The sequence below is a fragment of the Varanus komodoensis genome, unplaced genomic scaffold (genome assembly GCF_004798865.1).
Source record: "Varanus komodoensis strain SLA01 unplaced genomic scaffold, ASM479886v1 scaffold20_1, whole genome shotgun sequence".
NCBI classification, from domain to species: domain Eukaryota; kingdom Metazoa; phylum Chordata; class Lepidosauria; order Squamata; family Varanidae; genus Varanus; species Varanus komodoensis.
The window spans coordinates 3,707,187-3,724,553 of record NW_025335587.1 but is presented as its reverse complement, the minus strand read 5'-3'; the positions used below and the strand labels follow the sequence as shown (position 1 = coordinate 3,724,553).

At 40.6% G+C, this 17,367-nt stretch overlaps 1 protein-coding gene across 2 annotated transcripts; it reads right to left on the bottom strand.

The window, feature by feature from the left end:
* Positions 1 to 275: 275 nt before the first annotated feature.
* Positions 276 to 14,343, bottom strand: LOC123023429 (protein zyg-11 homolog B-like). 2 transcript variants are annotated; one of them, XM_044430177.1, is made up of 14 exons: positions 14,185 to 14,343; positions 12,333 to 12,498; positions 11,053 to 11,807; positions 9,942 to 10,082; positions 9,541 to 9,717; positions 8,122 to 8,186; positions 7,195 to 7,294; positions 7,059 to 7,112; positions 6,756 to 6,917; positions 6,626 to 6,673; positions 5,859 to 6,056; positions 5,707 to 5,768; positions 3,219 to 3,316; positions 276 to 1,485 (listed from the first exon to the last, which is right to left on the bottom strand). In XM_044430177.1, the coding sequence occupies exons 1-14, from the start codon at positions 14,257 to 14,259 to the stop codon at positions 1,295 to 1,297; spliced, it is 2,292 nt and encodes a 763-aa protein (XP_044286112.1). In that variant the 5' UTR covers positions 14,260 to 14,343; the 3' UTR covers positions 276 to 1,294. The 2 variants fall into 2 exon arrangements, with proteins under 2 accessions (XP_044286112.1, XP_044286111.1); XM_044430176.1 differs by having other exon boundaries at positions 6,785 to 6,826; positions 14,185 to 14,342.
* Positions 14,344 to 17,367: the final 3,024 nt, after the last annotated feature.

Here is a 17,367-nt window from a genome sequence, read left to right as displayed (position 1 = left end):
CATCTTGAAGATGTGAGTCCATTTTCTCAGTAAGCAGAATCTTATTGCTTATTTGACTAAAAATTAAGGAGCTAAGGAAAGTATTTTGCTTTCACATTCTTTCGATACCACAGTTACATATCATAGAAGATATTCTTTATGACTGATGTCTGTCAGAGAGCATCTGCTGGATAAACACATATATTTAAAGGAGAATTTGGAACTTTGTTAGGGTAGATGATGACGTTTTTCACTCTGAAACAACCATGGGCCCCTATCAAGAATTGTGCCAGTAATTAGACAAAAGAGCCATTTTATTTTTTATGTAGATCTTTGTCTCTCTTGCATTGGAGAACCCCCCACCCTGGTAGCACAAAGCATTCTGTTTTACAACTACTGAAATAATGTCTTTATTATGCCAGTCACACACGAAGTGAACTTGCTACCTGCAAGATTTATTTCAAAGAAAGGCTTCTCCTCAACCTTAATGCTATCCAGGTTGATAATAGACATAACTTACAATCATCTTAAAGTGCCATAATTGGACATGCCTTTTATTTTAGATATTAAAGCACCTTGAAAGAACCCCAGACCTCATACAAAAATAGTTTGTATATATACTCCCAAAATACAGTTACACAGCACCTTCTGTCAAATCATGGTAATATGCTGCACAATTGACAAGAAGCCAGAATCCCCTCTCAAACATACACAGTCCCCACTCAGAAATGTGTATAAGAAGCTCATGAAAGCTTGTGACGGGCCTAATGCCTTCAGACAAATCCAACATTTAGCTGGAACAAGCTGGTGTTCCCCTACCCATTATTTTCAAAACACTCTTTCCCTCACTCCTCGGTTTGTGGATGTAGAAAACAGTTTCACCTTGAAGTGGTAACATCAATCAATCATTTTCTCTTGGTGACCATAACCTGCCTCTTGCTGATACACATGGACGGAACAGTTCCTCAGCTGTCAAACTAAGGATGACTAGCCCAAGAACAAGTGCTTTCAAAGTCCCCATTTCCTGCCACTATAAAGATTAGTGGCTTGCAATAGAGTTAGTGGCCAGGCTCTATTCAATTTCTTTGTGGTAAGCCACTACATGGTTTCATAAGGGACGGTGCCCCACTCTTCTTGTCACAAGTTACAAATGAAAGCAATTAGCTAGAGAGGACTTCCAAGCGTGCATACCATACAGGTATCTTCAGATCGTATAGGAAGAGCCATCTTGATCTGAAATGACTGTGAAAGGATAAGAAATCACCAGCACAAAAGCTTGTGAAAACTACAGGAAGAAGGTACAGTGTAGCATCAGTTATCCATTTGATTTGGCTTGTGGCTCCTTTAAGTGCTTAGGTTTCCCATAATATTTCATGTGAGTATCCATATAAGTTAGTATTTCAGTTGTTAGATACTGGACGTCTGGATCACTCTGAACATTTTCTTTGATATTATATAAGTGCTGTACTCCATTTTCTTCTATTAATATTGCACAGTATCTGGCAGCTGGAGGAAAACAAAAGTATGTTCACTATAAGATCCATCATGAAAAGAACAATATTAAAATACCTATATTGGGTTCACTGGAGTTAGGTCAGGCAGCTCTTCCAAATTCAAGCTAGTTGACTCCTGCACCCATTAATGCCTCACTTCTTTGCACTTGAGATTATTACTACAGAAATTTCAAGGTGGAATGCAATAGACATAGCAAGCAGTTAACTCTTCATTGAGTTTCCAAGTGTTTATTTGCTACAGTGTGCACCAGAGAACTAAAACTTAGACTGTATGAGAAGGAATATTTAGTGCCCTTCCCTCACCTAGGGTGCAATCCTATGCAAGTAGGATTTTTTTCTGAACAATACTCTGCATTCCACAGCCAACTATTTTGGCAGTTGTAGGGCTTTTTTCAGTGTAAACACAGACAAGATTGTGCCTTCAAGTTCTCTAGACCAGGGTATCCTCCAGATGTATTGAACTACAATTCCCATTAACCCTAATCAGCATGCCAATGGTCAAAGATTATAGCAGGTGCTGTCCAAAGCATCTAGCTACCTGCTAAGTATAAAAAGCATGTCTTACACTGAAATAACCAGGAAAGAAGCAACTTTTTAAAAAGCACTAAAACCAGCTAACTATTCAATACCACAGCCAGTATACCCACACAGTTGTGAGGAAAACGCATTTTGTTCCTGCCATTAGGATTATCGAGAACTTACTCCCACTGAAGTGCTGCACCAAGATCTTACTCTACTGTAGAGGTCTTAGTTCTTTATTGAAATAATGAAAAGGAACAGCAGAGAGAAATAGCATCATCAGTCTCCGCACCTGCCCCACAAGCAATTGCAGGGGCCAAGCTAATTCCTCTCCACAATCAAGAATGAGGCCCCGAGTTTTGTCTTGTGTACCACTCTCCTGGAGCTATTCTTCACAACTCCATGTCACAGCCACAGAGCGATGTAATGAAGACAGGTATCTATGGACTCTCATTACAGAATGTGATTCATAATGCTTTGCAGGTAAACTAGAGCCATTATGAGCATTTCCATCAGTAGGTTAACTCAGCAGCAGTATCCTATGACACACGAATGTGCACTTAAATAGGAGTACTCCTTCATTTAGCTCCTGGTGCAGATCAGGTTTAAGAGCGAGAGCTATTATCCAAAGAATCGTGGAGATAGTTTTAATCAGTTTCTTTCAGTCTCCTCTAAAGTATTGCATGTCTGGCTGTCACACACTTGTGTTTTTGCAAATATAAAAGCAAGCTTTCAGATATAAATGGGTCAAATCAGACATGATGCAAAACTAGTTTGACAACTACAGAATGCCCCCACAGGCTCACGCACGCCTTCCTCTCTTCTTGGCACATGGGGTGCCTTCTTTTTCTTCCTAATATTTGACTAATCAGAAATTGCCATGTCACCTGATTTGGAGGTACTAGAGATAGTTTTGCCAAATCACAGTTTGCAAAGCCATTTCAGAAACTGGATTCAAAACTCTGGCTAGAAAGCAAGGCGCTAAGCTAGACATCACAGCAAGGGATGATTAGTGACACTGGCAGTACAGGGCTGCATGAGCCTGTCGAGGTGTGCCTGAATGTCAAACCATGATTTGGCATTGGGTCTGTGATACACCATACATTTGCATCTTCAGATTTAAAAAGTTAAGTGAGATTTTTTTCCCAGCTGGCTTTTAAGGATGAACATGAAAATCAAATACTTAAAGTAAAGGAAAGTACATACGTGTTTTACAACAGACATGGAGGATCGCCCAGGCTGCCCAGATCTGTACGCCAGGTAATGCAAAACAGTCAAGCAATGGGTAAAAAGGTCTGAGGGATCTATAGATTAAAGAAGCATTTCCGTCATTTCCCAGTAAATATACTGTCATGTCACATAACACTATCAGCAAATATACTCTGAATCCTACAGAACACATGGTATGGACTTGGAATATTCAACTGAATCCTACTACTTTTTAGGATGTCCTGCAAGTGCCACTGTGAAAACAAGGGTAGGATACAAATTTTAAAGTTCAGCATGCGTCAGACCTATGCTCATTGAGATATATAAATGCTAAGTCCCTACAAAAGTGTTAGTACAAGACACAAACATATGATGAAGGAAGGGCTGGTTGTTGAGATCCCAAATCAGAGATTTTCTAGAATAGTATAAGGCATCAAAATGGGTGGCAGGGGTTATTTTGTAATGCAAGGGGAGGAAAAGAAATAACCTGTCAAACAGTAGGAGCAAAAATGCAAAATACACCATATTAAAATGGTCCAGAGAAATACATAGTGCTTATTTTCTCACAATATGGAAAACCCACTATACCTGTCTTAACCATGGTCTAGAAATTAGTAGTGGGCTATTGGATCATTATTTTATTTATTTAAAAATTTTGTAGACTGTCCTATTACCAAAGTCTCGGGATGATTTAACAATAATATGTAAGGAAAGAAAAAAAATAATTAAAGCTCAGTGTCCTAAAATTTAGCAGTAATAAAAACCCCACTTAAAACAGTCAGGTCTTAAAACACTGGGACAATAAAAAGGTTTTGTCTGGCATCGAAAAGAATAAAGTGACGGCACCAGGCAAACCTCTCTGGGGATCAAATGCTCCATGTCTTCTTCCTCACTCACTTTCCTTCTTAAGTACAAATCCTTGTTGCACTTGTTCCTTTACCACAGCTAAGCATTATCATCACTGCCAATATGAACGCTACCCTGGTTCCTCAACAGTGTTTGCTAACCAGATTCCAAGCCTGACTAAAAGGAAACCAGGGTTAGCCTTAACATCAAGTACAATCTGAGCTAGGGAGAGGAGGGCACACAACTTGTACGCTGATTCTTATGACACGGCCATGCTCAGGCAATCCCCAACATTATGCCTGCCCTTGCCTTTAGAGGCAAACCTCAAAAAACGTGGATTTTTGATCTAATCCAGTGAAATCACTAGGGTTCTACATAGCAGGTCTTGTGCTATTCAGTGCAGATTATTTTGCACATTTGATTCCAAACAATACTTTTTATGAAGTCCCTACTCAACAGATCACAGTAAATATGCAGTTGATGTCTTAAGATATACTGTATTTTTCGCTCTATAAGATGCACTTTTTCCCCCTCAAAAGTAAGGGGAAATGTCTGTGCATCTTATAGAGCGAATGTGTGTGCGCCCGACGCCCGGGACGCTGCCGGCCCGCCTGCACCACGTGGCACCACCTGGCCGGCACGCGCTCGGCACGCCCTGCTCCGCCCCCTCCCTCCGGCGCAGGTGAGAGCTGTGCCGCTCAGGGGGAGGCGTGCGGAGGAGCTGCGGGCTTTAACCCGCCGGCCACACGGAGAGACGGACTGCTCACTCCCACCACCTGGGAAGACCTGCCACTGCCGCCGTGCTGCCCAGAAGACCACCGCTGGCAGGCTGCCAGCCCCACCTGGCCCCACCTGGCCGGCATGCACTTGGCGCGCCCTGCTCCGCCCCCCTCCTCCGGTGCAGGTGAGAGCTATTAATCACAGGTCGGTGTGTGTTTTCAAATGGCAACCCGTCTTTTAATGAAGTCCATGGAGAAGTGATGAGGAATGTGCCTGTGATTATCAGGAAGCTTTCCATGGATCAGTTCTCTGTTAGTTGATCAGACACATTTTTTTTAGGATCAGTGGATATCTGAACAGCATTACCTTTGTGTATGAAGTTTATTCTTCAAAGGCTACTTAGTCCGCTGTGTGTTTGATTTACCATACAATATCTCATTTTTTGTCAGAAGTTTTTTTCTATTATTTACTAGTAGGGCAGCGTGGACATTACTGGCTTTTTAGATTTGTTATTGAATTGTCTGCTCTTGTATAACTGGTGTAGATTGTGGATTCCGTCAATAATTCCACTACTGACTAAGAAAGTGATGTCAGTGATTGTGAGCAACAGAGCTTCATAAATTCTGACTCTAGTGATGATGAGTTCTATGGGTTCAACGAAACTAGAAGAGTACTCGAACTTTAAAGTCTCTCTTTTGTTAATGACAGTGATGATGGTTCTTAATGCCACTGTTGACTGCTGTTCACTTTACAAGGTTGAAATACGGTATTACTGTATTCTGTTATAGTTTATTAAATAGTTTAGTAAACCATTTGATTCAGAATATTTTTTTCTTGTTTTCCTCCTCTAAAGACTAGGTGCGTCTTATGGTCAGGTGCGTCTTATAGAGCGAAAAATACGGTATTTTGACACACGTACCTATAGGCAGGTAGTGCTACCATCTTGCACTCTGGTGTTGGCCACTTCAAAAGAGCTGAGTGCTGTAACAGAGGGAACATTGAAAAGTGTCAAGTTTTTCAGTCAACCTTGATAATGCTCTAAAGTTAGAATTGTGATCTAGTTCACCATACCAGTTTTTCAATCAGGGATCTTCTCTGTGTTTGACTCAATGTCCATGCTTGTTCTCCTCTCGATAGCAAATTGGCAATAATCCCAGCTGAGAAGTAACTGACTTCCATCTCAACACTGCTCAGCAGTTCACTGACATGTTCTATGAAGTCCTTCTGCATTAACTTGGGATGTAGTTCTTTCACTTCTGATACGTTATTCTGATACACAACAGGACCAAAAAAGTTGATCATGAAAAAGATGTGACAGTATGATTACTCACTGTACCTTATTAATTTAATTTCCTCAAAAGCCCAATGGGCCAATGCTTCATTATCTGCTATTCCACCCTATATGGAATTAGAATGTATTTCAGTACTTAAGGAAAGTTGAAGGCAGAAGACAAAGGGCAGACTAAATATGAGATGGACTGAAGCCAAGAGGAAGCCACGGCTCTGAACTTAGAAGAGCAGAGCAAGCTATCATGGACAGGACATTTTCGAGGGATTTCATTCACAGGGAGACCGTAATTTAGAGATGACTTGATGGCACATAATACACACATGTAGTTCAGTGCTTCACCAATGCACATCAACTCAAGGAAGAATTCTATAGCAAAAGCAACTTCTTTGAGGTAATTTTACTTCAATTTAATCTCTAGTCTTTTCATGAAGACTGGAGAAGCAAAGACAAGAAGGATTAACTTTATCATTATGATATGGTAAATGGCATATTTACACTAAGAACACCGTTAACAATTCTAGGATACTGCACTTGCTTCTTATCTTACCAGGAGGCCAAGAACTTTATGTTGTATAGAAGAGTCTGAAGAAAAAGTCTGTGAAGAGAAAGAAATGGAACTATTAATGTTATACAGAGTTCTCTTTAGCGGTAAGTTAGAAAGACAATGCCATGTTTACCTCTAAGACTCTCATGAACAGCTCCAAACCTTTGTTGTCCATGAAGTGGCCACATGTAGTTGGAGCTTCATCTGTGAGATTCCAAAGTGCGCTCAATGTAAAATGGAAAGTTGTATCTAATTCATTCTGATTTGTTTTCTGTTCAACTATTTCAAGAAGTTTCTACTTATTAAAAAAAAGGAAAACTCCCTTAATACTATAGTATAAATATATGGGAAGTGCAAATTCAAATAAAGTACTCCCCTCTTTCCCCCTTAGCCTGCCCAAAATGCCATTATATAGGGAAATACATAAACAACTCACCCCAACAACAATGTAGAACTCTGAAGTTAGTTGTGCAGCTTGCTCATCTGAAAGCTGAAAACAAACCAAATTGTAAACCTAATTCTGGAATCACCATTGATCTGACCGCTCCAGATCAAACGTAAAAACCACATACCTTAAGTGCTAGGATAGAGATTATATTAACTGCAATTCTTTGAATATGTTGATTTTCCTGGTTACATAGCCACTGAACAACAAATTTGGCAGCTGCAAACCTAAAATTTCAAAACATTGTCAGAGTATTTACTTGGCAAACCTTAAGCAGAGAAACACAATTCATATTTTGGCTTGAGCAAGGCTCAAAACAACTTCTGGCTGCTTCCCCAAACAAGATGCAGGCAAGAAGTTGCTTATCCAACCCCTCTCATCAGTAAGAGTAGCCTGAGCAGAGCACAGTCCCATGTGGGTTTAGAGAAACGGCCTACAACTCCCAGCATGCCTTCAACTGAATAGTGACTCCAGCCACTCATCCATTTGATTCAATACTACCTACCAGTCCCCAAAGCCTCAGGCTTTTCCAGCATGGCTACCTGAGATCTGTCTAAGTAAAGAAGCTAGTAACTGAGTGGGGTTTCTACCATTTACCCCTTCTGCCGGCAGATCAAAAGCATCTCTGACCCTGTCCTAGAGCAAACAGTGACAGGCACTCTGTCAGTGCCTAAACCATGCTAGCAGTATCTGGTCAATAGAGCCAGCACTAGCACATCTGGTTTCAATGTCATGCCCTAGTCCCATGGCGTGCTACTTCTGCAAGAATCTAGCATCATATTTACATGGGTCTTGGGATGAATATTCAAGGAAGAAACTCTGTCCAAGTGTTCTCTATTATTCCTCCATGTGAGAAGAGCAGCTTAAACAGGTCTTTATCTAATGAGCATGCACATGAGAAAGGAGATAGCCTTGAGTTTTAAGCTGGGAAGGAGAAGAGAGAGAAAGAAACTATACAGGGGACCAAAAAGAAGAACTCTGTGGGCCACATTAGGCTTTTAGGCCTACAGCTGCCTTGGCCTACCATACAGTATTCAATTAGAGTGTCACTTGCCTGTTAAAAGGAACATCTTGCAGGATTCTGACACTAGATAATGAAAGGAGACAGTTCTTCTGGAGCTATGTGGAAATAGACAGAGAGGAGAAGCTCAGTATCATCAAGTTCTGAGTATGAAAACTAGAATTTAATTATTATAGACACTCACAAAATAGATGATTTTAAAAAACAACACTGTAATGATTTGCATCTTAAAGGGAGGCATCTGGTTTAGTGACAAAGATTAAACATATTTTCTCTCTGAACATCACTGCCACATGACACTCTTGAGTGAGATCTTTAAAATGGCAAGGGGAAAAATACAGTAGGACTCCATAAAAACAAACTGCATTTCCTTCATGCCCAATGTCAGAAGTGTACGTCACTGTCCTTCAGAGGATAATGTCAATGGGCAAGGAACATAGTCCTGTAGTAAGGCCCACATTTTGTTTTAAGAGGATTCATAATTCAAGACTTGACAAGATTAAAGTATTATCAGGATTGTAAAAGACATCTGGCTGGGTCCTTGGAGACCTGCTACCAGAACAGAAAATACTGGGCAAAAATGAAAGTAGCTTTACTGGCTGTATGGTATCTTCTCACTTGCCCTTTCTTCTCAATTAAACAAAGAAATGAAATATTGCCTTTAAATTTCTTGGAACGTATCAGTTTTCTTTAAAAGGGGTATCTGTTCCTATTATACAATATTCCTGTTGAGATCTAAAATATTTCAAGCATCTGAATGCATGTGGTGTCTATAAGAGATATCCCCAAATGTTCAAGATGTTTTGAAAGCAGCCCCAACATAACCAATCAGGAAGTATCCAGGGAACCAAAGGAAAGATGTCCTACAGAGTGTAGAAACAACTGCCTCAAAGGCTGGATTTTGTTTAAGCTTTATGATGCAACTCCAAAAGTGAAATATAAATTTCTCAAAAATCATCATTTAACTGCTGACTGAAAAGGTGAACAGAACAACATAAGTGAAACAACTCATTGCCTATGCCAGCTTGGAGGGCTTTCATTCATAGGGTTACCAGCCATTGGAAATGGCTTGATGGCACATAACAGCAAAAACAACCTGTGTGGAGCACTGACCTTTGCTGAAGCTGACACTGGACTACTTCACAATGCCACAAACCCTATAGGGTATAGGGGGCATGCCCTATCCATGTGTGCCATGTGGTTGGGGCATGAATTGAGCCAACACAGTCCACTAATGTCCAACGTCCTACTGTATTTGTACTGCAGATGGTATATATTTGTTTCACCACCCTCAAACATAATTCAATATTTTTGTGCAGCATTTGTTCTAATGTTCTGGTGTCTTAAATTTGCTTGGCAAACCTGTAGTACTAGAAAGGCAAATTCTGTAAGGCCTCCTACCCTATTAGAATGATTTAACTGCAACTGTGTCTTCCTACCACATATCCTTACCTGCTGCTGTTCAGGAAAGGTTTCCATTGCTTTGAGGAGCAACTGGATTACACTGGAGAGCAGACGAACAGGCATGCCTGCTGCTAGGCCTTGTCTAGTTAAGTTAAGGGCACAGGCACTAGCAGTTAATTGTACTGCCAAGTCCAAAGGGTGATTCCTCATTCCAATAATCACAAGCTGTAATATGAAGCACAATAGCAACAAAATTAGAACAATACATGTTAGAAGAAAATATTGAAATAAATAGTTATCTAAATCTTTTGAGGGTACAGGCAGGAGCTGCTGGAGTTAAGCTGGGGGGGAACCAAAATTTAAACAATATTGATCAGATCTGGCCACATTCTAATGATCTGAAAACAATTATTTCAGGCAAATCTTTCTTTCAAGCAAATCTCTCTTACCTTTAGGATTTCAGGCTTTGTAATTCTCATAAAACACGTCTGAGTAAAAAGGTGAAAGAAGGCCTCCTTCACAAAGCATGCCCTTTCACTGTACCGTTTCAGAGCTTCCAAAATCTGCATTTCATTTTCTCCTCCTGATACCTTTGAACATAGAAAGACTTTGCTTTTTGTAAGCTTGAGGCTCAGGATTTTCATTTCATGTCTAATAAATTCAGATGACAACACAGACCTGCATCAACATTGCTTACAAACTGGAAAATACACCAGTTATGAAGTCAAAGCACTAAAAGCTACAGCCACCCTAAAATGATCAGGAATGCACATCTGGAATGCCTCTACCAGGATGACCTGGAAGGACTAGTGTATTGGACAGACCAAAGGATTGCCAGAGCATAAGCCCTCCTGCTTCTAATGGTTTGGAAGACATTAAGCTTTATCAGTTATAGGAGAACATGCTTGAAGTCTCACACAAAACAAAATCCAAGCAGTTTCCCTAGAGCTTCTTGCTTGTTTTACTTCTAGTGCATCTCCATTTGTTTTACTTCACTGAAAAAAGCACTGCATTCCGTGCAGTGCAAGCTATGCAAAATCCGAATGCTTTATTCTCCTCTGCAACAAATCAGTTTTCTCTACAATAGGAAAGGCGGGCCATTTGTTGGCTAACAGGGTGAGTCAGGCACAATCTGTTCCACTATGTAAGAAATTCAAGGTTTCTGTTTCCTTTTCCCTGCCCCCTACCCACTGTGCATACACCTGCAAGAGGCAGTCTTAAGTTTCTTTTACTTTGCAGTTAGCTCTATTTTTTAACTGGCTCTAAAGTTGTCTGTTGAGCAGCAGGTTCAACTGGTTCCAGGGCTTGAGGCCAGTAGGTAGAAGCCATATATGAAACTTTATACATAGATAAAATTAGTTCTTCCTTTTAAAATCTGTGATTTTATTATTTTATTTCAACTGAGTAATATGCCACTGTTAAGAATGAAAGAGAGACCTAGTAATGTTAAACATTCTTGCTTCAAAGCTACAAAAGCAAGTCAACAAATGAATAAGAAAACTGCTTCCATGCTGTGTGCTCAATAATCATGTACCTGCAGAATATTTGAAAAGTTCATACCTTCAAGTTTCCCTCTCCTGAAAGGAACTCTGTGAATCCAGCTTCAGTACCCAGCAACCCCACAAACTGCATTCTTGGTCGCTGTTGGACAAATGCTTCTACAGCCTCATCAGTAATGTATTTACTTCCAGAGATGTCCAAAGACACAAGATTGGGCAGAATGTCTTTCCGCCCTAGTAAATGAAAGGGAATATCTGATGTAGAATGCTGCTCATCTGAGATATCAAGGTGAAGCAGATTGTTTAGTTCTGCTATTACATCTAAGAACTTTGGTGTAGACATTTTCAAACATTTTACACTATGCATAGTTAGAGACTTCAGTCGATTCTTGCAGGTAAGGAGTGCAGTTATGTCAGTGACTGAGGTGTTGGATATATCCAGGCTTTCTAATCTTGGCAGGGAAGCGACCTCTGCTAGATCTTCATCATGGAAGAGCACATTGGTAATACTTAAAGAACGAAGGCCAGACAACTGACTAAAACACCTTTCATGAGGATTTGTGGAAGAAAAAGTTAATGAGTCCAAGACAAGGCACTGAAGGTTGTTCTGGATCCATGTACTGGTGCCCAGCCCACTCACAACATCTGCAACAGTAACAGCAGCATTCATTCCCGCAGCATCCAGTTCTACTAGTTTATGATGGCAGAAGGCCTTCTTGAAGGACTGGGCTGAGATTTTTGCTTTGCGGATACAAGCTTGTTTCAGACGCATTTGGTTGCCTCGAAAAATGCCCACTGTGCCATCATTCAATAGCTCTGTTAGGAAAGGAAAACAAGTCTACGTCAGAGAGACTAAACCTACTGAAATGTGGTCAGCTGTTTCCTAGGCACATACTAGGTTCTATTAATTAACAGCACACACTTATTTGAACAACTAATCAGGATGGTGATGTTTTTCTAAAGAGCCCAATCTTTGGTACATAAAAACTTGATATGCAAGTTGACATAGTTTACTGATGTTGATGGAGATGTTCAGTATGGAGCTGAGCAGCATAATCACTTGATCACTGGAAATTAGCAGATTTTGATATAAGCATAGCAAAGCCAGTATTACACCTACATACATTTTAATAGCTAAGTCATATTTAAGCTGTTATCTTGATCCAGTTCTTTGCTTTCAGTTCTAGTCCAATACTCTACATTACAGGAAACAATACTCCTTGAGGCTTCATTGCACAGAAACAGTTTACAAACAAGAATATCTTATTCTGTATATAAATGACCCCTGTTCATAACACTGATGCCCACTACTATCAGTGCTGGCATAAAAATAATTCTTACCTCGATATGCCATTGTCTGGAGTAATTGATCAGCCACTTCTTGAGGCAGTCTTTCAGATTCTTTCAAGCACAATGATCCATCTGGCCTTTCTGTACAAAATTTTTCCAAATCAGCAACCAAGGCATTCAAGCAGATGTCAACTAGAGAATATGGAGATGCTTCAGCCTGTAACCCATTTTTAAAAGCAGCACATTAGCAAATAAATAAATAAAACCACAGTCTTCCAGGGAAGTGCAATGGATTAAGACACACTAGACAATTAATTTTAATACCCATAAAACTTAAACACCTACATGTAGTGTGCATCGTTAAATGAAAGAGAGAATAAATAAAATGAGTGGACAGAAAATATTATGCTCTAATATGTACTTTCTTCAGATTAGAAAATGTTTATTCACTCACAGATTACATGATCAGATCATGTTCTCATTAGTTTAGTAAAACAGAAACTCCCTCAATGAGCACTGTATAAATGTGAATTGTCTAGCTTCACCGTCATAGCAGTGAATTGCCTACTGAAGCAAACTGATCCCCCTCAGCTCCATTAGATACACAGCAGCATGCTACCATTAAGAATATCATAGTGCACTTTCCCCTTAATATGGAAAAGTTTTATAATCGAGGTTTTATCATAGAAGAGAAATCTGTGTCTGCTTAGAAGTCCCACTCCATCATGTTGCCCAGGAATAAACTTTGCCACTAGCAATAGGAGTCAGACCTGAGTCTCAAGCCAAGGAGTAGGCTGTATTTTTGAACCATGGAAGTATTTGGAAATTTGAGAGACTGACCTGGGTACCTCCACAAAACAGTTGCTAAGAAAGGCAGAGTAAAGGAAAGTAACCAGCCCAGAAGATTAAGCACAAGGCCAAGGTGTTTTGCACACTAAACAACTCCTTTGAACTCATAGTTTTCAGCACCAACAAAAACCTATTTCAAAACAATCCCAACTGCTAGTAAGAAATGTACTTTTTTTTACAGAGGTGGAAGAAGTAAGGCACATTGACGGATGTCCAGTGACACACTGGTATCCACAGGGCCATTTTGTCTCCCCAAACTCTAGGTTAAGTCATGTGGGTTTTGTTCCCTATCCCCTTCTCACCAGACTTAACCATCTAACAAGCCTTAGCTTTAGCTCATTTGCCCTACCAAAGGCTAAATCTCTACAAAACTCTTCAAATCAAAAGAACCCCCTACATGAAACTGCCTAATGGTCCATCAGGTCTGGAAACTGTTGCCACATTGGCTAGTCAGATGCCTTTAGGATAAGCAACAAGGAGGATGAGAAGACAACAACTCCTTCCCATTGCTCCTTCCCACTAACTGATACTAAGAAGCATGTTCATGCTAACACCCAACAGTGACACATAAGCAGCATGACCAGATGGCCAAAACATCAAAAAGCAGTAGTGCCACAGGAAAAAGAACATGCAAGTGCATCTCTAGAGGAGAGGCAAGCAACCTGACACCTTCTCACCAAATGCCTTGGGCTATAACTCCCATAGTTCCTAAACTCAGTCATGCTGGCTGGGAGCTACAGGAGATGCAGTCTGAACAGTTCACCTATCTGTCTTAAAGGTACCTCATCACATACACTACGAAAGACTCTCCCAAAGAACTCAGACAGACGAGACCCAGCTTATGAAGGCTTCAGAGTCTAGCTAGCCTTTCCTTAGCCTCGCCAACGCTCTGTACCCGGTAGTTCTGTCCCCCCAGCACTCCCCTTTTTTCGTCCTCCTTGGTCTCACGGTCTCTCACTCCGCTCCGGCCACCTCTACCTTCTTCCTCCCTCCTCCTTTCTCGCGGTTTCTAAGGTCCCGTCTCCTCCCTAACAGTCACCAGTCACCCATTTACCTGCACTGCAGGACAGTCCCCGCAAATAGTCAGCGGGGCTCGTTGCCGGTTCTGGATATGAAGGAAGCGCACCATTGCAAGGAACCGGCGTGAACTCCACTTGAGTGGAAAAAGGGGATGGGGCAGAGAGAAGCAACCGGAAGGAGAGTAGACGGACCAAAAAGAGAAGCACTTGTTATCCGCCAGAGTAGAGGAAGTGAGTAGGGCGCATGCGGATACTAGGAAGATTTCCCCCTCCCTTTTTCCCTTTCCTTTCTTTCTAACGTGACGAGGGCGGAGAAAAAATAGATCGCTCTTGCAAATAGGGAGTGAAGTCGATTGTGGAGTAATGGATTGATTATTTCCCAGGAAGCAGAAGGCACTCTCTCCTGTCGTTCCTCTCCTTGAACCGCTTTCAGTGTGTAGATGAGATCGTTTTGAGAGCCAGACATATCTTAGCACTTCTCTGGCTAAGTTAGTACAGAGCTGGACTAGAACGAGAGTACAAAATGCCACTCACCCCAGATCTCTCATATTCATACGTGTCTGTATTTGGGCCACGCCAGGTATTTTTATACACAGAAATAATCTCAGAGTACAGGTACACCTCCGCTAGAGACAAGAGATGCAAATTTTATTTTGTCATTAATGTCTTAGCCGGAAATTTATGTCCTTAAAATAGAACGTTTGCCCCAAACCCCAGAAACTAATAGGATTGCCTCCCGTCTTTGACAGAACTGAATGGTGATTAATCAAGAAAAGATTTCAGGTAATTCGGTGGGAACGCCGCAATCCTATGCATTTTTACTCAGAAAATCTTTATCTTAGTATTTTAGGATTGCTGCTGAAATTACAAATGTGGCAGCTGCATATATAGACCATTATGTACACATGAAGTGTACTGCCCATAATCAACAGTTTTGTGGTGGTAGTGTGCTATTAAACGGTACATTAAATACTACATGTGTCAGCTCTTGTATTCTTGATACCTACAAATTCTGGCACAGCCTCAATACTACATATGGAGGGCAAATTTGTGATTGGCATCAAGTGTTAACATCCTTTTTAATCATATTTAGGTGCAGCATGATTCAGATCAGTGCTGTACCTGCTATGTTCAATTTCCCAGCATAACTCTATGCAACACTTACAGCATAATAGTGTGGTGTAGTAGTTAAGAACACAGGACTGGGACTCAGATGATCTGGGTTCAAGTCCCCACTCAGCCATTATGCCAAGCAGCTGACCTTGGGCCAGTCACAGACTCTCAACTCAACCTACCTTACAGGATTGTTGGGATAGGATTGAGAGAGGAGAAAGAGAATGATGTAGGCTACCTTGCATTCTTTAAAAATGTAGGATATAAATCGAATGAACAAAGCTCAATAGGTAGTTAGGAACCAAAGCTACTTGGAGCTTTTTTCTCAGTGTTGTGGCTAAATGCTGTGGCTCATTTCTGCTACAGCTCAGTAAAGTTACTTGGGGGATCAGGGTGTTAGTGGATTCACAGGGCACTTTGCCAAGTGCACCCTCAACCCTAGTGCCAGCCCTTATGAATTCCTAAGACAGAAGTCTGTCACAAGCATATTTATTTATTTTTCGATTTATATCCTGCCTTTTTCCTAAGGGCTCAAGGCAGCTTACATCTCCTCCTCCATCTTATCCCCACAACAACCCTGTGAGGTAGGTTGGGCTGAGAGTCTGTGACTGGCCCAAAGTCACCCAGTTGGCTCCATGGCTGAGCAGGGACTAGAACCTAGATCGTCTGAGTCCCAGTCCCATGCTCTTAACCACTACACCACACTGGCTCTCACTTAAAAAGCTCAGCTCAGCTGAGCTCAGTGGTGTCCATTCTAAATAAGTGCATTCAGGATTGCAATCTATGCAATTCTATGAAAGCCCTGCTTATAAAAAGATGAAAACTTTCCGTTTTCCTAAAGGATCCTAAGTTCATTCCAAACTAGCAGGTTAAATAAGCTATCATTGAATAAATTAAATAAGCTATCATTAGCAAGTTTACTAAAGTGTGGGTTTTCAGTTGATAAAGGTGACAGGCTTGCTGTCTATAGACTACAAGAGAGTTGACAAACATGGCTTGGGTGCAACTCAAGCTTCTCCTGCTTCTCCATCATTTCACTTCTCAAAATAATGTTATTGTTCCAAACTATATTAGAATGGAACTTAATTTCTGAATAAACATGTATAGGAATGCACTGTAAATATCTACTCAAATGATGTCTTACTGAGCTCAGTGAAGCTTACACAGTGCTACATGGCTATAGGATCACAGACTTTTGTTGCAACCCTATGTATACTTACATGGGAATAAAGCCTAAGTGAATTTACTTGTGACATTATGCTTCCAATAATGCCTATACTGTTTTAGAAGGGTGTGGAACCTGCCTATGAAACTACAATATCTATTTGGAGTACTGGAAAGATGGAATATCTCAATCTTTTCTCCCTTTTATTTCTGCTCTATAACAGACATAATTGGATCAAATTTTTCTCTGGCTCCAATTTAAAAAGAAACTCTCTAGCCAAGTGGTAGAGATCTGACAATTATGCACTGGGTTTGAACACTAGCTGCTAAAATCAGAAACCAACTTGCTCAAACAGACACTTGTATAACAAGCTTGTTTCTCTTGTTTCTATTACTTTTTCTAGTGGTGGTAAAGCTTATTTATATTTATTATGTTCAATGGCCTCATAACTAATTTTGTACACTTCTGTCAATTACCACAGGGCTAAGTGTTCATTCAGGTAACAGAACAGCAAGGGTATATTTTCTAACATATATCACACTATTTTAGGAACCTTTTAATATACTTGGGTAATGTACAGTTTCCTGCTATGCAAAGTCAAAAAGGAACTCTGAACCAGTGTAGTTTAATCACATATGCACAATGCACATAGTGGTAATTTCCCACATAACAACGCTATCCACCCATTTATACCATGCCACACGGTATGGGGTGAGCAACTTGTAGCTCTGTGGCCACATTCCACCCTCTGACAAATTGAATGTAGCTTTAAGTTTAGCTTCTAAAGAGTAGGGAAGGATTTTTCCCCCATTTGTGGGACAAAGCAATTTATAGAATAATTCTTTAGAATAAGATGTTTAAATCATGGTATTGTTTTCCATCGGCTCTACTTTATAACAGGCTTGTGTACTGTTGTTGTGATCTTAATTTGTCCCATAAA